The sequence below is a fragment of the Eucalyptus grandis genome, chromosome 11 (assembly GCF_016545825.1).
Source record: "Eucalyptus grandis isolate ANBG69807.140 chromosome 11, ASM1654582v1, whole genome shotgun sequence".
Lineage (NCBI taxonomy): Eukaryota > Viridiplantae > Streptophyta > Magnoliopsida > Myrtales > Myrtaceae > Eucalyptus > Eucalyptus grandis.
In genome coordinates this window covers 6,636,060-6,660,014 of record NC_052622.1, presented here as the reverse complement: position 1 = coordinate 6,660,014, position 23,955 = coordinate 6,636,060, and the positions used below count along the sequence as shown (strand labels likewise).

The window sequence follows — 23,955 nt, the reverse complement described above, 5'->3', positions numbered from 1 at the left end:
TTCCCTGGAACAATTTTTAAACAGAAATGTTATCAAACGCGCCCTAAATGTACACGTAATATCAAATAAAAACAAGAGAGGCATAGCATTTGAAGGTTTCGACCATAGTCTAAACCACTGAGACCAGAGATAGAAATGGATGAAATCAACATTTACATCATGGATTAAGCAGGTTAGGTTCAGGAAGATGCTTTTTAGTTGTGTAATGCAATTTCGTTTAAGCATTTTCACGAACACTCGGTCATCGGTTTCTCTCACGGGCTTGGGCCCTGGACCAAATTGAGTTTCGGCTGAAGCTTAAATTGATTTTATAAATTCGATGGGCCTGGGCAGTGTTGGAACAAATCAAAACCGGGCTACGTGAATCGGGCCGCGCGATGGACACATCAATGAGTAGAAATTGATGGATTCGGTGGATTTGGGCCACAATTTGGGCTCAAGGCTCCTCTTGTGGGCTGCACAAATCGGATCAAGACCGAATTGAACCTTTGTTCTATTAACTCATTATTATTTTTTTCATTTCTAAATGTACACTCGATCTGTCTGTCCTCTAAAATGTAGGTATCAACAAATATATCCAATCCATATATTATTGTTGTGAGGAAAGAATTGCCGGTGATTGTCTACTTATGAATACATTCAGTACATATATTTGCCATCATGGCAATTTGCTAGCTGTGCCAACCACCGTGATTTCGACCTCAATGACACATGGATCATCCTTCACGCTTTCGCGAACCATTTTCAGTGGCATGAAAGACGGCTGTAGATCGGGATGGAGCGACTGAACCATGTAGTAAGAACTGCAAAGTTGCAAAGACAAAGCAAGAGGGCAGAAGATTACGGTTGGGAAATATAAGAGAATTCAGTGGTTTCTAATCGTATGTACTACATGGACAAATCGAATTTGATCCTTACTAACAGCCTAACATGTGCAATTTAATTAGCGATGTACTTTGGCATTACTCTGGACTTTTTTTTTTTTTGGTAGAAGGTAAGAAATATATTAAGAAGAGCCAAATGTACAAAAAGATCTCGACACCAGTAACTTGCACTCCAAATGTAGTAACAAAAGAAGTGGAAGGGTGACGAGATGCAAAAGCAGCAGAGGCGGCACAACAACTACAACAACAAGGCCAAACTAAGCACGGCTAGCTCGACCGGCTATCAAACGAGACAAAAGCAAAGAGGAGGCCAGCGTCGGATCAAGGACCTACTGGGTCCCCATTGAAAATAATCGGGTCTAGGCTCCAACTTCTCTGCAGCCTTCATTTCTGAAATTGTCTTCAACGTTCTGAAGGTGATAGCCTTGTCTCGGACCACTTTGAAGAGGTGGTTCTTGATGGCCGGAATTGAGAGAGGCTGGTCTCTAAAGATGATGTCATTCCTATTTTTCCAAATGATGTGACACAACGCGCCAAAGGAAAAACGGGCTATGCACTTATAGAAATCTTTCCCCATCAAATAGGTAGTTGCCCATCTGAAATTCTCCCCCCAACCTCTGTTGCGCCAAGGTAAATTGCATCTGGACGCCCAAAAGAAAGCAACGCTAGCCGTGACACAGCAGTCAAAAAACAAGTGGTCAAGAGAGTCAGGCACATTCTTGCAAAACGCACAGGCAGCATTCCCAATTATACCATAGGCCAGAAGGAGGTCCTGGGTTGGAAGCCTACGCTTGGCCATGAGCCAAAGATTGAGTTGATATCGAGGCACTATGGCGTTGTCCCATACGAAGGAGTACCAGTGGACCTGCGTCCTCTTCTTCCTGATGAAGTTCCACGCCGATGCCATAGTGAATTGGCCCGAAGAGCTTTCTCGCCAACAGCAACGATCCGGGTCATTACTCTGGACTTTGTGCATACGATGGCCTCGAAGTGGCTCATCCACTTATGAGGACAAACACTCACCTTCCGGCTGACGGAGTACGACATTGTTTTGGCTTTTTAACCGAATGACAAACCTCACGTTCACTTTCTCATTAGAAGCCAAGTCTTCCGTATTATATAACCAGAGAAACATTGAAAGGTTTTTGCCCCTGTTATTCGAATCACCACGTGGGCGCATATACACCTTCCTGTGAAAAAGATTGAAAACAATGATAAATAGATAGGACAAACGATAAATCAATAAAGACAGAAGTTTACATCGAAAGGAAAGTTCGTAAATAAGAGCTACCATTTATAGACTCCAACAGTGAACATATCAGAGTATCGAGATTCATCCTCCGAGCTTGAGAGCCTTGATATCTTCCATTCATAAGTATACGGTGTGCTCTCCTCCAGCATCCTCACACGTTCGCCGACTCCCGAGCTCTTGACGACGAAAACCTCCACACCGAAGACGCAGGTGTCGTCCACCAGGTACCCATTTGACGGGTCGGTGAAAAATTTTAATGGTATGTATCTCGGAACTCCCCATTGGGCTTTCAACACGTGAAGCCTCGTAACTCTCCCTTCAATTCACAAGCGAAGATTCGTCGATTCGACATTAATGTCTAGAAGGAGACGAATATCTTACTTTTGCTGTCATTACCGAGCTTTTTACCTTGTTCAGTTAAATATCTATCGCGGACTTGATCGTATAAAGAGAAGCTGACGGCCACGTGAATCGCCCCACCAGATTGGAAAGCACTGGTCCCAGAAACCGCCAGATATATGGAGATGTGATCTTCACCATTTCGGCTCTTGTCTCCATTGGGATACAGGATCAATTTCCTGCAAGATCAAGATGCTTTTGTGAATTCGAGCCTGGAACGTACACGAAAAGTTCTTGGTTATGAATTCGCAATAATTATTCTTAGAACTTGCGAAATGCTACAACTTCTGATTGCTGAATCAACATTTATTTTCACAACAATCTCTTCATCATAAAAAATAATACCTTACCCTGTATGAATTTACAAGATTATAAAGGGTTTGAACATCAGACTCTTGAGCAGTAACAGAAATTATCTGTCTGTAAAGTATTTAAACCATATTCTCGAAGAAAGGTTCAAATTTAGAGCATAGCCGTAGGATTCCGTATGAGAAACAATATCTTCAAAAATTGATTGACCGATGTCTTTTGCTAGCAATGTGGAACCACTGTATGTAGTTCTTTTGATGCCTCTGAATGTGAAAGTGTGAGGTGGAGACTAGAGAAAAGAGAAATGAACCATTTATAGCCTCCTGCTTCGAACTCATTCGATTCATACTTCAACTTGTTGTTCATCGCGAACAAAGAGAAAGACTCAATCTTGAGCACATAATGCGTTGGTGCAACATCTCTAATCTCCTTCGTCGTTACTGCATTGACCAAAACCAGAAAAAACCAATCAACTGACGAGCTCTTATAGTTACTTCAAGCCCGAGTGTAAAGTATATCCAAGACTCCAAAGTTATTCATGTAGCAATTGAAATATCTATGTACACAGACGTTCTTTTTACCACAAATGAAAGAGAAACTCTTGCAACATCAGAACTATATGGGGTTATATTTGAGGGGAGGTACCGGGGTCGGCTTCTCTGTATATCTCGAAAGAAGTCATTCTCAACGTTGGAGATTTGCACCAAAGTCTCGAGGGTTGATTGAATGATGGTTGTTAGAGGTAATCAATGAAGATTATTTATCATGGCAGCTTTTGTTTGTCGCTTCTTAGGTGCAGTTGCTTCATTCTCATGCTTTTTGCAGTTTGCTTTATTCTGAAATTGTACCATTTGAGAGTTCAGAAGGGCAAGGGGAAGAACGGTTTGAATTTATCCAAATTCTTTGCTTTTTCCATCTTTATCAATTCATCAGATTCTTGGATTATTGCCTGGCCAGAGAAACATAGAACGATGAAACTTAGGGTTTTAGCTTGTGACTTTCAATATATATCTGATAAAAAGGTAAGTATATACGAGTAAAGTTCGATGTACTTATTCAAGTCTATTGTCCAATAAAGAGAAGCACAGCAGCAGTCCCATTCAATCTTAACAGTTAGACTAATAGAGAATTAATTTTGACGAACGAGTGACTACTAGAAAAATGGGGAACTCATGCCTGTTTCACTATCAATTAAAAAAAAATCACGCTAGACGAGGATGATATTCATTGAAAAGGCCCCAAAATTCAATTGAGAGACTCGGAGAAAAAGAAATTTAAGACTATTAAAATTTCCCTTCTTATTTTCTAGGGCAATTTTTTTTCCATTAAAGTTTTTCGTTGGTCCAACCTAAAGAGCAATCAACCCTTTTATTCGTACCGTGATCTACAAGAGGGGATCCAAATTTAATAATAACAATAACACTATTTGTAATAATGATAATAAAATAAACTTCTCTCTAAGCCCAAAATAATAATAAAAAGAAAAAGAAAATATTAAATTTGAGATCGAAAATCCAAATCAAAGTTCTTGATACTTCAAAAACGAGGAAACCTTTCGCTTGGCCCACTTCCATCACCAATCCACAATCGTATAAAAACCAAAACTTTGAGGTTCAATCCAACCATAAAAGCTTCATCATCCAAATCTCTGCTCACCTCATCTTTCATCTGTGCGCCCCATGGCTTGCCACATGGCAATCACAAACGCAAAGTGAAATGTCATATGTGAGCACATAAGCGAACATTATCTCAATTCTAACTTTGTATATTTATTGGATGGCTCGCGTTTTGCACAGGCATATACTTGTAAACATATCTTTATATATGTGTTTACACAAATTAATTTCTAGATCAGAAAATGTAGATGAAATGTATTCGTTTCAATGAATGTTGTACAATTTCTGATTGCAATATCGAACCATGACAATTCTATGATTCTTTCTTCTCTGTAGCACAATTCGAGGGCATTGATGGCTTAATTCAAGTCCAACCTCAAGAATTTTCAATCCTCCCTTGACTTTCCATTTGTCTTCGTCGATCAAAGGTGTCAAAACAAATGGAGGAGTCTCCCATTTATAGAGAGGAAGAGATCCTCATACTTGAACCTAATTGGCTAGTTTTTCATTTTCCATCTATGATTTTGGATTAAACAAATGTGCAATAAGAGATCCTCATACTCGAACCTAATTGGCTACTTTTTCATTTTCCATCTATGGTCTTGGATTAAACAAATGTGCAATCTAGTTCGAACTAAGTGGATTTTGGACAAAATTAATGGCATTTTCGTTTTCTCCTAAACAAATTTGCTGCAAATGATATAGGCTACATTTAAAATAATGAAAATTTTTAAAGAAAAGGAAAATCATTAAAACTAAATGAAATGTGAAGATGCTTGTCTCAACTAAATTGCAATATTTTTTCTTTTTAATGTAATGTTTAAGTTTAGTTAATATTAAGTGACATATTGTTGGAACCAAAATTAGCTCATTGGGCTTCAGGAGTTGTAAAGGGAAAAGCCTGGCCCAATATGCGGAGATCAAAAGAAAGTGGGCCGGAACACTAACAGTCAGCGAGTAATGGTTTCGAATAACGCGAAAGGGCCTTATCAAAACCGAAGAGGTAAGAATGGGAGCGATTGTAGGAGTCGGTATCAGCAAGAATATTGGCAAAACAGGACAGTTATTGATCAGAAAGCGAGACTTCCAGAGTATTGTAGATATCGAAATGGTAACCGCTAAGAGGCAATTACCCATGGAAAACCACTATAAATATCCGAATAGGCATGGTTGTAAGGGACCCTTTTGCCAAATCGACAATCAATCAGTTTGCATTTCAATTATTATCTTTCATTCTACTGTACTTTACTTTTGCCATAGTTTAGATCCGTTGCTTCCTTTCCGGAGCAACATGGGATCCGTTACAAAAAATAAAACCGAAGGTCTACCATCTTCGGGGAAAGATTTTGTCGAGGAGATATTCCCCAGTGAACATCTTTTTGGCATGGCTGGTGAGACAATTGTGTTCCGCTCTTAAGAAGTGTTGATGGCAAAAACAAGGAACCAGAAGAGTCGCAGGAGAGAGAACCATCCATTCCGAGGTCTCTAGTCATAATCCAACCTCTGTTGAAGGTGTCGATACGAGTACTAATGCTGAAGACATTCCCTGGCGAACACATATATTCAAATAATAATAGAAGTTATCATTCTAATTGCTTTGATTTATTTCTGAATTGATCAATAAATAATGCATGGATTACTGTAAATAACGAAAAAACTATTCTTCAGATTAGATTATACTCATGTAATAAGAAATAATTTTATTTTTACTAAAATCTCAAATTCAAATGATAGGATATATATAAAGATACGTTACCTATACCTGTTTTTTTCCTTCAAATTTAAAATGAAGGAGATTAGTCGAAAAACATAAACGTTGGAGAAGGATAATAGAAATTTGTTTGAAAATATTTTATCTTGTCTATTTCAGTGGCAGAATATGAAAATACTTTCTTCTAATTCACTATTTAAATTTAACTTAATAAATGATAGAATTTTGAAGTTGAAAATGCTAGACTAATGCTAATTCGTCGAATATGAGCCGTGTAAGACAATCATGAAATATGTCTTGCCACATGACAATCTAGTATTTTATTAGCTCTGACTTTAACTAGAGATATGGAGAGAACTACTAATTAGCACGGAATTGTCTTCTTCTTTCATGTTTCCTTGAAAATACATTTAGATTGTGGGGGAAAAAACTAGGGGGGCCATCATGGATCTTTTTTTGTGCCATGGATTGGTTAGCTTTCTTAGAGAAGTTGGGGAGTATTCTAGATTAATCACTTCTATTTTGGAAGTTTATGTAATATTTTCTAAAGAAGTTACTGAGAAAATTATCAGAAAAAAGTCTTCAACTTATTTCATTTATGTTAATTCAACCCAAAATCTTTCAATTTGGCCACTCGAATCATAAACCTATTGAAAATTTGCCAATATAATTCAAGCGGTTAAAGTTATCTAGAAATCGCTACCATGAATGCCAACTATTCAACATGGCGCGATCGGCCCTCATATAAACAATTTTTGCAATTTTATCTTTTTTAACCTTGAGTCGACCACAAGGAGGGGCTCACTAACAGGAGGCGATGGTCACCCTTGGTTGCCACAAGCGAGCCTAGGCAAGGGCAGCCCTGAGACCAGCCAAAAAAAGCAAAGTAAGGAAACAAATTAAAAAGAAAGAAAATAAAATAAATAATACAGACGAGGAAAGTTATAAAAATAAAAATAAAAAGAACTTCAAAAATTGTAAGAAAATGTCTACATGAACGCTAGTTGGACCATATAAGATAATGGGTACGTATGTCAATTTATCGAAATGATTATATCGGTAAATTGCCAAAAATTTTAACACTTAATCAACCAAATTAAAAGGCTTATAAGTAAATTAACATAAATGTCATAAGTTTTAACCTTTTTAGTAATTATCGCAAAAGTTACCTTTAAACTTCTCCATGAATGTGTCCTAAGATAACTAGAGGATTATAACTCTAACATGGTCACTTATCATTTCGAATTGAAAATTTTTAATAAGGCTTAACAAGTGCCCTAATGTATTTTTCAACATTTTACATTTAAAAGTCGAGAATCATTTTGAAAATTTTGTAATTGTGACATTGCTTAAAGACTGTCAAAAACCGAATCGAAACCTGAACTGAAAATTACAAGTTTTTGGGTTTGGTTTTTGGTTTGGCTCGGGTAGCCAAAAAACAAACCTTTTTTTGGTCGGTTCAGTTTGATTTAATTCGGTTACCCAAACCGATCCAAAGTAAGTTCGGTTTATAATGAGAGAGATATAAAGACATTTATTATGTGAGGGAGATCTTGAGTGGTCCCCACGTGCAGCCCCAGGACCAACTTTTCTGTCCTCATTGCTTCATTTGACTTTCCTTTTTCTACTCCATCCCTTCTTCTGCCGTGTTACGACCGTGGAGTGGGTTCACGAGCCGTTCGCAATGGCCGTTCTCGCTGTCCTTTTCTCCTTCGTCGTCGCCAAGCATGTGCTAATGGCCATGGCTAGCGACGACGCTCGCGATATCGCAAGTGAGCCAGGTAAGGGCATTGATCACGTTTCCGTGGTGGAAGATGCAAAATTCGAAGCAAGGTTGAGTTCTCAATGCTTTGAGAGCGAGAAGAAAGACGCCGAGGAAGCTTGGAACTGCAGGTAAGGTCGATCGATTTGAACTAGAGATCGCTCCCACCGTATCTTCGAGTCTCCAGATCCAAAGGCGTCTCCACCAAATCGAAGGAGATGATTCCGACGACGACGACATGCCGAGGTCCTGTGCCGTGGGTGGCCAAGAGTGATGGTGCTGGTGGCCGGGAGAGAAGGGGCTCCGTTGTTAGCAGCGGTGGCAGGTGGCATTGAGGAGTTTTGTGATTCCCTATTTGGTTTTCCCATATCATGTGTGCCGCCGAGGATAAAGGTTAAAAAGAAAATACAAAAACCGAACTGAACTGGTTTGGGTTGCGATTCAGTTCGGCTCAGTTCGGTTTGGATTTTCAGAAAATCCGAAGCGAACTGATTGATTGACACCCTAGTTGGACATTGCTTACTTTTATACTACCGTTTCCCGTCACATTCAGCTAAAACATACACTGGTCATACTATGAAAAGAACATGGATCCGCACTGGTCACGCCATAAGGCCCCATTTGGTTAGTCAAAATGGGATAATTGGGCTAGATCACAACGGTGCATAAGTTATGTATTTCGATGCACCTATAGAAACTAAATAAAGCACGAGTAAATAAATTAGGCAAGAGACAAGAAAAGAAGGAAGTTCTCAATTTATTAAACATAAATTTTTTGATCCATCTCACAGATATTTAGACAAGAAAATAGAGCACTCGGATTTCGGAAATAACATCACCCGCATGACCTGATGGCTTAAAACATGTGATTGTACTCTTATCGTTGAGAAGTTGAACTTGTTCAAAATCTTTAGGACGAGAACTAGAATCTTGTTTGCAAACTTAGTAAATAATGCTTTTTCCTTGTCATCCATCTTACATCCCAATTTTCCGATCGAAAGTGATCCTGGCCTTTTTTTGAACAAAAACGGTTCTATGTCAACTTTTTCCCAAAAAGTCCTGGCTTGCAAAAAAATCTTTTGAGACTGAGCCGACGTTCCTAGAATTTATTGTGACATGACAGAACCTTCAATTTTTGAAATTGGATTCAAATTTGCAGTTAATTTCACTCCGACGCGTTTTAAGCGTGACCTAGGCTACCGGGTAGTTTTCAGAACTTTTTAGGGCAAATGACCCGTGGTCGATTTTCTTCGAGCCATAATGAACCTACTCAACACATTGGCGACTCTCGATTGTCGTGAAAATCTCGAGGGTTCAATTACGGACACAGGGTACCAGAACGACAGAAAATCAAACTAGTGCCGATCGACGAGAAGTTTCCAATTTAGTGGAGTCACCCACAATCGGCCACACATCTCAGTCGAATCGACCTACCTCTTATTTCAAATCGATTTATATCTATGCCGTAATGATCTCGGCAGATGAGCACAGTCGAGCAATCGATTCCTGATCGAATCCTCAAGTTTATTTGCCTTAAAATCTTTAATGGCTTCCCCAGATAATCTAGTTATCTCAAGAGTGATCAGCTTTGAAAACAGCCCTATAGGCGCGTCGATGAAATGCTCGATTTATTGAATTGAAAGCAAAGTCGAAAATCTAAGATGTCACATGGGTTGAGCTTGGATGCCTTGGTGAGCTAGCGCCACGATACTTTGGTTTAGCCGGGATGTCTTGGTTGAGCCAGGATCCCTAGTTTGAAGCTAGATGCGTTAGTTGAGCAGGGAGGACCTGGTTGAACCAGGACGATGATAAATGAATTTGCATAAGTGCCGGTTTATGCATAAGTATGATATGTTGATATGTTTATTGATAAGCAAAAGGTAAGCATGCATTGAAATATGCAGTAATGGACACCTACATGTAATCGAGGTGTAGCAATGAGTTTGCTAATGATCTACCATCGATATTGCATTGCAAGTTTGGTACCTACTAGATTCTGATTATGAGGTGTTTCTCTAGTAGAGAATTAAGGGTTTTACTTACTGAGTCCATGACTCACCCCGTTGTTTTTTCAAATTGTAGGTATGGAGGAGTTGCAATCTTGATAGAGAAGTTAAGATTTACCCCAACCTTTTTGAACATAGAGCATGTAATAATTGTATATAGAACGATTCATGACAAAAAAATGGTTTGTAAATATAACTGATATAATTGTATATATTTAAATGGTTACTTTCATGACCACTTGTTGTTTGGGTGTTGTATGTATGCTTCCGCATGTGCTTAATGAAAAGATTAAAAAAAAAAAATGGGAAGGCGACGCACTGGGGATGTCGCGAAAATAACCATTGCTGCTCATGACCCTAGGGATGGAATTAGGGTCATGACAGCCTCACCCCGCACCTACAACTTCTTCTTCTTCTTCTTCTTCTTCTTCTTCTTTTTAAAAATAATTTAGATTTGAATTTAGTTTAATTAATATTTATATTAAAATTCAAACCGAGACAAAACGACGTCATTTTTTTCTTATTTAGCCATGTCAGCATGCAAAATGATGTCATTCTAGGCTTCTTTAGCCACATCAACGTGCAAAACTACATCGTTTTGCATTTGTCTCGCCGTAAAATTGTAACGTTAGCATTTTAGCTAGATTTGTCATCCTTGAAATTTAATTGATCTATTTTATTTTGATTTTGGCACTTAAGTGTACATTTTCCAACTTTTAGCAATTAACTGTCCCCCTGTGCCAAGTATTGATATTCCAAGTTTCTAGGTTCGATGAAGACATGGTTTATTATTTAGGGAAAATGACACAAATAGTCTTTGAACTTTGGCCTAATATGCAACGCGGTCTATAAACTTTTAATTTGTTTAATATATTCCCTAAACTTTAGCCCAATGCGTAATGTAGCTTTTGAACTTTTAATTTGTCCAAGGTGCTCCTTTGACTTTTGGTATATCTTAATTTGTCCCTAGACTATATGATAGTGTTTAATGTCGTAATAAAACTTGAATTAATGGAAAGATAAAATTAAACATTTTCATATAGTTTAGGAACTATATTGAACATGTACTAAAAATCCAAAGACTCTATTAAAATAACTAAAAGTTCAGAGACCACACTACACATCGGACTAAAATTTAGAGATCACATTACATATTTGGCCAAAGTTCAGAAACTATTTATGTCATAGCCCTATTACTTAAATATTTTAACAGTGAGATTTGGAGGCTTTCATTTCAATTAACTTTGGGCAGAGTCAACTAGAAATGGATATCTGTAGAAAAATAAGGTTAATGGGACTCATCATACAATTTCTCATTCCATTAAATTTTAGATGCCGATGCTATAGTTTTTCCTAGTTTCTTATCTCATTACCCATGGTTTGGAATTTATCGTTGTGCGTGGAACTTTTGAAAACATTTCTTACGAAGGCGATGTTCAAAAGTTGTGGTTGGAATTATCTCACTTCTTTTCTTGAATGTTGAACCTTTTACTTCACCTAATTGAATTATGATGGTTTTAAGAGTGTGCCACCAGATCTCCTCTTTGGTCCTTATTGAGTCATTCTTAAACAGACAATGAAGACTGGTGGATCAGATCTAAATACATGGAAGAGGCAACTGGTTAAATTGGTTTACCGGTAGTTTTTTATACCGTCTCTTATGAAGAAGATATGAACCTTTGTTTGGACGAAAATATTTTATCGGAAAACAATTTTCCCAACCATATATTATCTCACATCTCTAATATTTCTTTTCTAGTTCTCAATTCTTTTTGTTCTCACAACTGTTGAAGAAGATCCGTTAGCAACATTTGTCATGGATAAACTCCAATCAACTTGGAGATCAATATCAACACTTTCATGCGGTTTCCTAATTTGGTCCAGGTTATTAATCTAGAATCTATTCACCCTGGAATCAATGTTAGTTAGGCCCTGTTTGTTTAATTGTGCTATTCCCGGAAACAAAAATTTATGTTCTTTTGTTCCGGGGAACAAAAAAAGAACAGAAACGTGTTTGTTTACACTTTTATTTCTGGGAACAAATTTTGAATAGAAACAAGAAACAAGAAAATGTTCCCGGGATCACTTCGGAGAAACACTTTCTTTCTTTTTTCTCATTTTTCTCTTTCTTTTCTTCTTCTTCTTCTTCTTTTTCTTATTCTTCCTTTTGCCGGTCACCGGCCTTGGCCATGGTCGGCGCTGGCGACCGGCCAGACGAGGGCTGGCAACCTCGCCGGCCCCCAGAGAGGCCGAGCCACGGCTAAGCTCGTCGGCTCGAGCCTCGCAGTGGTTCGCTATGGCCGCGCGAGGCTCGGTCTCGCTTGGGTTGGGTGAGGTCGACCCTCGCGCGGCCATGGCGAGGCTCGGCCTCCCTAGCCGACGCGAGGCCGGGCCTCACCGGTGGCCTGGCGAGGCTCACCTAGCCAGCGACGATCTTGCCAGGCCACTGGCAAGGCTCTTCTCGCCCGGATCTAGCGAGGCCAACCTTGTGTCGGCCGGCAAGGCTTGGCCTCACCTTGGCTGGGCGAGCTCGAGCTCATCCAGATTCGGTGAGGCCACCGGCCAAAAGGAAGAAAAATAAAAAAGAAAAAAAGGAAAAATAAAATTTAAAAATTTAAAAATTAAAAGAAACAAAAAAATTATACAAGTTTATCAAACATGTTTCTGTTTATTTTCTATTCCAGGAATAGAAATTTTGTGCAGTTACCAAAACTATTTCTGTTCTAGGAACAATTTTTTAACAGAAATGTTACCAAACGTGCTCTTAATTTCTCCTCAAAGAAATTGGGATACGGAGATGGGACTATTGTGCCTTTCTTTCTTTCTCATCCATCTCTATCTGCCTGTTGGGTCTTCCTTCATTATGAATTGCAAGAAACAACTCTACATCTCTTACATTTTTTCCTCTCCATTTACGTGGCATAAAGGACAATCACCAGCTGTATCCTTTATGTGTGTGCTGTGTGAGGTAGAGAGAGGCAGAAGTTTGAAAATGTCTTCATTCATCTTTAGTTGGACAAATTTACCATTTCTGATAAGAGTAAACATTTCTAGGACTGAGAGGGAAATGGCATGAGGGGGCAAACTTATAAACCTAACCTCGCAACTTACACAAGCCATGATTTTCCTTACTAAATCCACACCTGCAAGAAAAGGAAAGAGAGAGAGATAAAAGGGATAAGGTTTCAGGCTCTACTTTTTTCTTTTTCATCATGTGTTGAAAGAAAAAAAAAATCTTTTAGTTACTATTATAGCATGGGATAGAATTTTGGCCAATTGTATAATCTTGTCCCTAAATTTTTAATTTGTTGAATATAATATTGTCCAATATGCAATATTGTCTTTAAACTTTTAATTGTTACATATAATCCCTGAACCTTTTCAATCTGGTCCCTTAACTATATGAAAATGTCAATTCTATCATTCCATTAATTTAAGTTCATACACTAAATTGAACATGTATAAAAAAAATTCAATTTGAATAAATTAGAAGTTCAAGAACAATATTGCACATTAGGCTGAAATTCAAATTCCATATCGAACAAATTAAAAGTTTAGATACGAAGTTGCAGATTTGATCATCAGAAATCATTTGTGTCATTTTTCCGAACTTTATCCCGATTGCCAAACACAGCCTTAGTGTGATCCTCCAAGATTTTTGCCTTTCACGGGGTGCATGACAACCAGTAATTTCTATTCCATAAACAATTTTTCTATTCTAGACCTATTTCTGGAATAGAAATCCGTTTGATAAACTTATTTCGTTTTTCTATTCCTGGCAGAAGTAGAAATTTTCTACTTCTTTATTTCTGGAACAGAAATAAAAAATAAATTTTTTTCTCATCGTTCATCAACCGGTCCTTCACCCGTTGCCACCGACCACCGTCCATCGGTCGCCCTTTGCTACCCGCGCCGGTCACCGGCCGCCGCTGCCATCGCCGATCGTCGGCCGCCGCTGCCACCGGTTGCCACCGCCGTTGTCCGTCACCGCCATCCGCTGGTCATTTGTCGTCCAAAAGGAATAAATTTTGTGTCATTATCAAACGAATTTCTATTTTTAGAGTAGAAATTTTGTGTCATTATCAAACGGTTATTTTTGTTTAGAAACTCTTCTAGAAATAGAAATAGAAAAATCTATTTTTGTTCCGAAACTATTTCTGGAACAGAATAGTTGTCATGCGCGCCCCTACTTCTTCATTTACAAGCAAGCCCACGAGAGAAGGTTTCGGCATAAAAGTCTGATTAGAAAAATGAAAACAAATTTTCAAAAATATTTTATAAATATGTATATTTTTTTGTGAAATAGATTGAGCATAATTAATTAAAACTTGCCGTCTAATAAAAAAAAAGTTACTAAACGAATAAATGAATCCTTACGTTTTCAATTTGAAAAGTTGCTGATGTTGAATTAGTTATCTATTACAAAACAAGACATTGAAACTCCACTTTCAATGTAAAAAGATAATAATATGGAGAGTCATTAATATCAGTTGGATTGAATATTAAGTCCTATCATGGAGAGGGATGATCACAAAGGAAAAGTTACTAGTAACAACTCGGTATATACTCAGTTTTTCAGTGAGAAAAGTAATTTTTGTTTACTACCCCAATTTTTTTTTAACTACACATGACAATGATGAAAACTTGATACGAGTTATCATCTTTATCATAACATTTTAGCATTCTCCTTAGAGCCATCTGTCGGGAGATCCAACAGGAATAGATCTGGAAAGCTCTCTCGAGGGCAAGCTCAGAAAGCAATTGTAAATACTAAATCGAATCTCTATAATTGACGTACTGCTTTTTCACTGAAAAAAAAAATCATTTTTGTAAGTATGGTAAGAGTACGTTCTGCGAACATGTGATCACACCTTCAGGATCATATAATCACGGTCCAATGTTATTTTTGATTGGGGGCAAACCGGATAAAAAACAGAGGACAATAGCTTAGCTGTGCTTCCCTAGGAACTTTTTGAGAGCATAGTTGAAGGCAATCTTTGAAACTTACAAGCAAATTAGCGTAAAGATTTTGTTGAAGAGTGCTTCCATAGCACTTTTTTATCAACTAAATGAAAAATATTGCGTGACCTATAATGTGTTGATCATTCTCGTAATATGCACGATCAATATTTTGAAAATTGAACATTTATCGTGCATGTTTAATAAATACATTAAGAGCACTTGCTAACAAAACCCTTTACATGATTCCGAAAGTTAATTGGGCAACTTCTTCCACCAAACTTAACAGATACTTATTTTGAGTGCGAATGGTTGTATGTTTGGCACGTGGGGTAGTGGTCACGTGCTTGAAAAGCCTCAAGCACCCGATTACTGGGAAAAAAATAAAAATTAATATCCTCAAGTCTCTCGTTATATAAAAGATGCCTTACAAACTCATTCGTGAACACCCCTAAATGACCAACCTTTTTAGTACTCAACGGGGATCCAACTGGATCATTAGAAAATTTTAGTCTTATGATTTTTTCAGCAGATGGTGTCCTATGTATAGCTACCTGTAACTACCCACCTTTTATTATCTACCAAATTCCTAGAATCCACGGAGAGTCATGATACATGAAGTCACAAGGACGACCAGAAACAAGGGAACATTATTCATGGCACAACATGATTTTTCAATTACATTTTACAGCTTTAAAACTACATCTCTTTCACAATTAAGCCATCATGTCGGTTGTTTCCTTGCGTTGTCCATCACCTTTAATACAAAATAAGGAGCATTTCATGGTCCAACATCGACTCGGAGAGAATGAAAACGTGAGTGAGACATTTGATGGAGAGAGATCCCGAATGGTACGTTCCATCAATCAACATCTCCATCTATCATAGTGAATGCACCTAATGAAACCTCGAATGCTAAGATCTTCAAGTGATATTCGTCCACGACGACAATGCAACATTAGCTAAAGATCTTAGAAATTGTATCGTTCCTGTTGACCTATTTCCTCTTCTTTAGCCGACATGTATACACACATGACTGTACTAACACTCTCGTAATAATTTTCTAGTTCTCGGTGACTAAGTTTTTTTTAGGGTCGGTTTGTTTCAAGAAGAACTATCTTCAAAAAATTGTCTTTCGCCTTTCTGGTATTTAAATAATGGAAAACTAATCGACGTACGGAAAATGTTTTCCATAGACTAAAAATAACAAGTTTAAATTAAGGGAAACGACTTTCCTTTATGTTAAGAAGAAAATCATTTTTCTCAAACCACCAAGTAAATGAATATTAATCACTATCCTCATCTCACATAGATAGGACAAACCTTGTGAATCGACTTGGAAATGTTGATTCACCTGTAAATGGCCATCCTTCTGAGTACTTGCTTCGATCAACATGGAATGAATTGCATTTGTTTGAAAAACTCCGTCTTTCTGATTTTTTTCAGTACAAATGTTTCACATCCATATAAAATATGTTTCACATCCATATAAAATATGTTCAACATACAACTACTTATAACTACCAACTCTTTATTAGACCAACTAATTCCTATAATGTACGGGGAGTCATAGTACACAAAGTCACAACGATGGCCAGAAAACATAAAGAACCATCTATGGACATGTATCGGTCAATGATATCCAATTCTTTCATTAACTTCTTTATAGATCCTCAACCTGCTACTCTTAGATAGTAAATATTACAAGTCTTGTCCAATGGAGATGCAAAAAGAGTATGATGGCCTTGAGCCAGTGAGCCCTTTGGGTCTATACTTCAACAATAAATGTTGTGGGTTTCTTTTCTTGGCATTTTGGAATCCGAAATTCCTATTGATGACTCCCAAACTATGTCACTGATCAATACTCTAAAAATGGAATATCTCTTTTACATGTTTGATAAATTCCACAAGGCCACTCGCTAACAAAACATTTTCTATAATTCAAAAGGTCAGTCGGGCAATTACTCCCATTAATCTTAACACATATTTGTCTCGGGCGAACATGTGCACCCTGGTAAATCAGACAATTGAAGAGTCTCGAGCACTTGGAAAAAGTGTCACACCCCCTAGTCTCAACATCCGAGGAGATGTCACAGCAACTAATTCATAATTAATGATTCATTCCTAAATAGATCGTTAGTTTGGCCAACGTGGATCAAACTAGATCGTTAGAAAATCTCTATCTGATGACTTTTTCCAGTAGATGACGTCCCAAGTGGAGATACTTGCATGTTGCAACTGCCTACACTTTATTATCCCACCTAATCCCAATAATCCACCAACAACTCGGCACACGAAGTCACATGGATGGCCAGAAACATAAAAATCATCTACGGACACGCACGCGCACACGTGTATATATATATATGCCAGTGATATTAGGTTCTTCCATAGACTTCTCTATAGATTCTCAACCTGTTACGCTTTGGTTGGGATTATTGCAAGTCCTGTCCAATGGAGTTGATAAAAGAGGATGATGGCCTTGAGCCAGTGAGCCCTTCAGGACAGTACCTTAACAGCAAAGTGATGTCGGTTTCTATTCTTGGCATCTTGGAATTAGAAATTCCAATTGATGACTCCCAAGCTATGTCGTTGTTCAGAGATGACTTCCTCCCAATAAACCCTCGCTTCTCTTCTATCATGGTACGTATGTGTGTACCCTGTGCATAGATATTCACCATTGGTAGGATTGATATATAAGTAATTGGTATTTATCAGGTGAAAGTGTGCTTGGTCACGTATCTGAATGAATAAACCCTTATTCACTGCACATTCTTAGATAGTATTTTTGTTTTCGTTTTTCGCCTTGGGTAGGTGACGGGAGACAAGGGAGCAAGAAAATGGAAGAAGGTGGGAGTGAATATGGAAAACCATGTACACGTCCCGATTTTTCCTCTCCAAAGGGCTCGTCCTCTCCATCCGAGAATGACAGTTTCCTCAAAAGTTACATTTCACAAATAGCTATGCAACCATTTCCACAAGGCCAACCGCTGTGGGAAATACATATTATCAAGTGTCCAACCAGTGAAGCACAGGAAACCCTAATTTTCAAGCTTCACCATGCGCTTGGTGATGGCTATTCTCTTGTGGCTGCTCTCTTGTCTTGCCTTCAAAGAGCTGACGATCCTTCTCTTCCAGTAACTTTTCCCTCAGTCAAAAAGTTCAGCTCAGCCAATAAAGATGACAGAAACATCGGACTTCGGAAGGTGGTTAGCAGATGTTTTTCCCCGCTTGTCAACACCGTAAGAGATTTCGGTTGGAGCTTGTTGAAAAGCACTTGTGTCAAGGATGATTTGTCGCCAATTCGGTCCGGTTCGGAGAGCCTCCAGCCATTTTCAGTGTCGACGATCACGTTCTCGTTGGATCAGATTAAAGAGATCAAGTCTCGCCTTCGAGTGGTAACCAATATCATTTTGAAGACTATAATAACCCTAGCTTCTTGCATCACGCATGCATTACTCGATCTTTTAGCATTTTACTTTTTAGGTACACTTCATCTCTAATCTTTTGCATTATAATGGTTGCCTTCACATACTAGCTGAAAAGTATTTATTTTTTCTAACTTATTCGCGCAATATACGTAGTTTAGGTGATATTTATTTTAGACATATATTATACTCAATATGTAAACTAGTATACAACAAGTACTTTGGTTGTACAAGGTTTAACCGGGAAAAATAACATGGATTTACGCATCTATGCCCATAATTTACATTTTATTTTACGTGTGTGACGATTTTCCTAGTCACAAGAGCACAACATGACATCCTTGAAAAAAAAAAACACAAAAATTGAGCTAGAAACTGGTTTGTTTTCCAATATATAAAAGATAAGTTCTAGAAAGTTAGTTATTCTTTCCAAAGATAACTTTGGCATTTATTTACATGATTTTAAATATATATATGTCTAGATGCACCATTGATTTTTATTTTTTTTAAACAAATCTACAATCAAACATGTTTTGGGTTAATATCACAAAAAATCTTAAATCAGTATATCTATGACAAATTTATTATAAATTAATTTTTTTACCATAATAAACCTCAAACTAATACACTTGTGACAAATTTATCTCAAACTAATTTTTTTACCACAAAACCCCCCAAACTAGTATACTTATGATAATTTACCCTAAACTAATATTTTAACCGCAAAAAATCTCAAATCGGTACAAAGTGTGACAAACGGAGGGTAAAACGTAAAATTGGTATACCTGTCAACTACCACATATCATCCAACTAAACAATTTGATTGTAAAATTAAATACAAACTAGCATAAAGTGAATTTGTCACATATATACAAGTTTAAGACTTTTGTTGTCAAAACATTAATTTAGGATAAATTTAAATATATCAATTTAGGGTTTTTCGTGACTAGTTCACTTGCTTTTTTCAGCTTTAAATTATGTCTCTTAGCATATCAAGTCACCATATTGGGCGTTTCCTTGCATTTCCCATAACAATTAACACGATTAAGATATTTTTATTTAACAAGCATGATAAGAAATTTGCCGCAGAAATATATCGACATTACATGAGTAGACGGGAATAAACCTCAAATGATAAAATCTTTATTAGCATTCGACGATACAAACGCAACATTATTTCTTGAACTAGGGTCAAGTAGGAACTGTAGATATATTTACTCTTTTACCATATAGAAATCGATTAACAATTCTAAGGCTTCGAATCAATCACTTATGCAATGACTTTGAGTCCAAAATACTAACATATCATCAGTCATTTTTGCTTGAATTTTCTCTTTAATAAAACAGACCGTCAACGATGTGATTTTGGGAGTAATCTTCTTGGCAACTCGATTGTACATGCAAAGAGTGAGCACAAACTCGAACCTGAGCACCAACTCCACAGCACTGGTGTTGCTAAATACAAGGAATTTGCGAGATTACAAGCCAGTGAAAGATATGGTCCGACCTAATTCGGAGTCACCATGGGGAAATCATTTTGCATTCTTGCATGTGCCGATACCGAAAGTGAAACCAAGCGATTCTCAGTTCTCTGATCCTTTGAAGTTTGTCCACAAAACTCATGAGGTGATCAAGAGGAAACGAAGCTCCTTCGGTGTAATCCTCACAGGGAAGCTACTTGAGATCATGCAGAAATGCAGAAACGCAGAGGTTTGTGCACGTCGGGACGATAGATTAAGCAAAAATGCTAAATATGCTAAGTCTGATTTACAAAATTGATATGAATGTGCTCTTGTTTGCTAGTACTTGCAGGCTGTAGCAAAGCACATCAGCAGGACAGCGAGAAACTCGAGCATGTGCATCTCCAACCTTATAGGGCCAGTGGACAATTTGTCTCTGGCTAATCATCCTCTTAAAGGCATGTACTACACCATCGCCGGCACACCTGAGGTATTTATTTAATCATCGTTAATTTTGATTTTGGACCCAAGAGCATAAAATTAGGTAGAATTATCAAAGAAGTGCTAAACTTATTATGATTATACCAATTAAATCATAAACTTTTTGACTAATTCAATCCTAAACCATTTGCATTTATGCTATCGAATCCATCTAATCAATTTTGGCTGGCTGACGCTAACGTGGCACTATCGATGCTGACGTGACGTTTTTAAAATAATATTTTAATTTTTTATAATTTTTTCCTTATTTTATTTTTCCTTTGCTTTTTGTTAATATTTTCTCCCTTCCTCTTCCACTTCCCCTTCCCCTTCCCCTTCCCCTTCCCAGAGTTGGCAAGGATCACCGGCCATAGATCTAGCTAGGCAAGGGTTGTGTTGGCGAGGGCATCCCAACCTTGGCCAGCTCTAAGGGAAAGGGAAGGGGAGGGGAAGGGGAAGGGGAAAAAATTAAAGAATAAAAGAAAAATTATTAAAATACTATATTAAAAATGTTACGTCAATACTAGTAATACCACATCAGCGCCGATGGCCAATATTAGCTAAATGGACTAAATTAGCACAAATGCAAAATATTTAGGACTAAATTGGCCAAAAAAAAATGTTTATAACTAAATTGGCACAATTGCAATAAGTTTATGAATTTTTTTTATAATTCTCCCCATAAAATTACCAATGCTTGGCTGGTAGGTCTAAAGTTTTGGTACCAAGCCTCATTTTCCAAGTCACTACATGCATCTTCTTCTGAAATATCCATATAGATTGCGACATCTGGGACTTATATATAGGTTGTAAACACAAACTTTTCTAGTACATAACATGATATTGTAACAGAGTTTATGCAACAATTAGGCTCCTATGCCATCTGTAAGAGTAGACAGAACCGTCGAATTTAAATTTTGATTTGCCTTGTTTACCATAACACATAATGACTAGACTGAATTCTGAGTGGCCTTCTTCTTTGTAAACGATAATGTCATGAACGCATGAAATACCTTCTTGCGTTTAACTTTTGCAGAATCTCCTCATAACGATCTTCAGCTATGCGGGAAATCTGAGAGTGGCCGTTGGAGCTGAGCAAGGCTTCATAGACTCCGAGCTGTACAACCATTCGCTGCTTGATGCTTTCGACATGATCCTTCGCGACGCATGTCAGAAGCAGTAGAAGCCATTCCTATTTCTATTATTCTCATCGTTCAACGCCTTCTGATGAAATCCTAGTTTTCTTTTTCTCCCTTGTTTCTTGCAATGAAGATACTGTTAGCATGGAAGGATCCAAACATATGACGACAGGAAAATATTATTTGAATAAATCGATATATCAGGGGGCGTGTTTAGCTTTAAATTTAGAATATGGGATATTTCTACAAGGATCGAAAACACTGTGGACGACGGACAGAGTTGAAATTTTTCATTCATATTATCTGGCATGTAGGATTTGTTATTCAATGAGCCCATCAAATTATTCACGTTAGAGTTAATTGCAGGGGAATTATAAAAATAACTTATCTTTTACGTTGTTTATGTATGTAAGAAAATGAAATTTTCTCATCTTATTTGGGGAAAAAAAATCTCGAAATTGGCATTGAACTAGCAAGAGAATAATAATGTTTTGGCTGCTTTGAACATAAAAGAGATAATATCACCACCGCTAAAGATCAAATAGCTGGAGAGAAAATACTAAAACAGATAGTACATATCTTTCTAAAGAAAAGAAAAAACATGCTCAACCCACGGAAGAAACATTAGTTAGTGATTGATCATGAACTCGGCAGCAATTCATGGCAGTTTACTCGCTGTGCCAAGAACTTTCACGTCAGCCTTCATGACACACTCATCACCAAGTAATCTTGAACAGTTTTCAGCGGCAAGAAGAAGGGCCAACCGAACTTTTCACTTGGACGCTTGACCCTATTAAAACCTGCAAAAGAAGATTAGCTGTATTAATCTTAAACTCGAGAATAATGGTGGCAAACCAAATAAATCAGATTAAATACTTAGTATATAGTGTGCTTATGCCACGACGAGAAAGAGGGATAAGAATTATAACATGTTCATAATAATGACATTGCAGTTATCTTTCCATTCATTCAGATATAATCAAGCTTGGCTAAAGATTTTGTGCTCGCCATCCATTTTAGATCGGCAGTTACTTCCTGTCGACTGATGCGTCTTGCCAGCTTTGCCTTTTAGCTGAATGGTATAAGTGGCTTTGACTTTCTGATCACCTGAATCTACTAAACAAAGATACATCGACATATTTTTGTCCTTGTTATGCTCGTCACCCCTTGGACATAGATGCAACTTCCTGAACATAAGGAGAAACGCAACCAATCAATGATACAAAATCAAGAAAAAGGAATATGCAAAAGCTTAAAAAAAACAAAAACAAAACCAAACAAAAGCTACGGGGGTAATATAAGAGCTACCACTCGTGACTCCCCGCAGCGAATACTTCAGAGTAGCAATCATTCACCAAAGTAGAGAACTTTGATATCTTCCATTCGTGACTAACAGACTTTGGACTCGCTTTTAGTGTCAAGCATTCACCCAGACCTAAACTTTTTTCGACAAAGACCTCCACTCCAAACACACAATTGTCATCAACAAGGTAGCCATTTGGTGGATTGATGAAAGTTTTGAGTGGCATAAATCTTGGAATACCCCATTTGGACTTCATTGCGTGAAACCTCCAGTTTTTCCTGGCAATATATGAAGCAAGAGTTCTCCAAGCTACCAAAGGGTTGATCACTTTTTCTTTAACTAATTTAGGGAACAAACGTACCTTCTTTTGCCAAGTATTCATCACGAATTGGATCAAACACAAAGAACCTAACAGTTGCATTTATCTCCCAGCCAACTTTCAGAGGATTGGCCTCAGAAACAGCCAGATATAGGAACATGTGATCCTCTCCCTTCCTGCTCCTGTCTCCATTAGGATACAGAATCAATTGCCTACACAATGACAAAACATCAGACTCAAGAAACATATACCATGAAGAGTTTCTGTTGTTAGCTGAATAACGACCGATTTGCCCATGAAAGATCTTCAATTTTCAGACCTTTGAACAAATTTTCTATCCTCACCGAACACTACTGGAGCCTTTGTTTCTTTCAACGAAGGACCGCATCCCTATGCATAATTAGCTATTTACCAATAATCGCAAGAAGCAACCCACCCTAACCACATCTTAACTTGGATACCCACATTCACCAGATTCATCTGAGCCTCCTAAAATGTCGATTCGATCAGAATGAACATTGCAACCTAAAAGACATCCTCAAGCCTTCTTTATGACGATATATATACCGCCATCTTATCTGTCCATGTTAAGAAACAATAAAACCTAGAAGACAGCGAGGATGGAGTTGCCCGAATATTTGTGCTTGCAAAGAGAGATCATAGATATACCACTTCTGGTCACCGACTTCGAATTCGTTTGTCTCATACATGGTGATTTCGTTCGTTGACAATAGAGAGAAATACTCGAACTTGAACGCATAATGCACTGGCGGGATCTTTCTAGTCTCCGTAGTTCTCTCTGCTCAGTTAAAACCCCCCAAAATTACCAACAGGGAAACAACAACAAACCCAGAAAGGGAAAAAGAGATCAACTGAAGAAGCTCAATAGACACATCATCACGCCATTAAATTGCACAAGTTCATTTTC

At 37.7% G+C, this 23,955-nt stretch overlaps 2 protein-coding genes across 4 annotated transcripts; one reads left to right on the top strand and one right to left on the bottom strand.

Annotated features, from left to right (window-relative positions):
* Positions 1 to 562: 562 nt before the first annotated feature.
* On the bottom strand, positions 563 to 2,587 carry LOC104427097 (ubiquitin carboxyl-terminal hydrolase 12-like). The gene is made up of 4 exons (XM_010040237.2): positions 2,545 to 2,587; positions 2,176 to 2,452; positions 1,908 to 2,074; positions 563 to 803 (listed from the first exon to the last, which is right to left on the bottom strand). Exons 2-4 carry the CDS (start codon positions 2,283 to 2,285, stop codon positions 745 to 747), a joined length of 336 nt encoding a protein of 111 aa, XP_010038539.2. The 5' UTR covers positions 2,286 to 2,452; positions 2,545 to 2,587; the 3' UTR covers positions 563 to 744.
* Positions 2,588 to 17,305: 14,718 nt separating this feature from the next.
* On the top strand, positions 17,306 to 21,728 carry LOC104427095 (O-acyltransferase WSD1). 3 transcript variants are annotated; one of them, XM_010040236.3, is made up of 5 exons: positions 17,306 to 17,541; positions 17,713 to 18,296; positions 19,674 to 20,036; positions 20,130 to 20,276; positions 21,303 to 21,728. In XM_010040236.3, exons 2-5 carry the CDS (start codon positions 17,739 to 17,741, stop codon positions 21,447 to 21,449), a joined length of 1,215 nt encoding a protein of 404 aa, XP_010038538.2. In that variant the 5' UTR covers positions 17,306 to 17,541; positions 17,713 to 17,738; the 3' UTR covers positions 21,450 to 21,728. The 3 variants fall into 3 exon arrangements, with proteins under 3 accessions (XP_010038538.2, XP_039161624.1, XP_039161623.1); XM_039305690.1 differs by having other exon boundaries at positions 17,306 to 18,296; positions 20,139 to 20,276; XM_039305689.1 differs by having other exon boundaries at positions 17,306 to 18,296.
* The last annotated feature ends 2,227 nt before the right edge of the window (positions 21,729 to 23,955 follow it).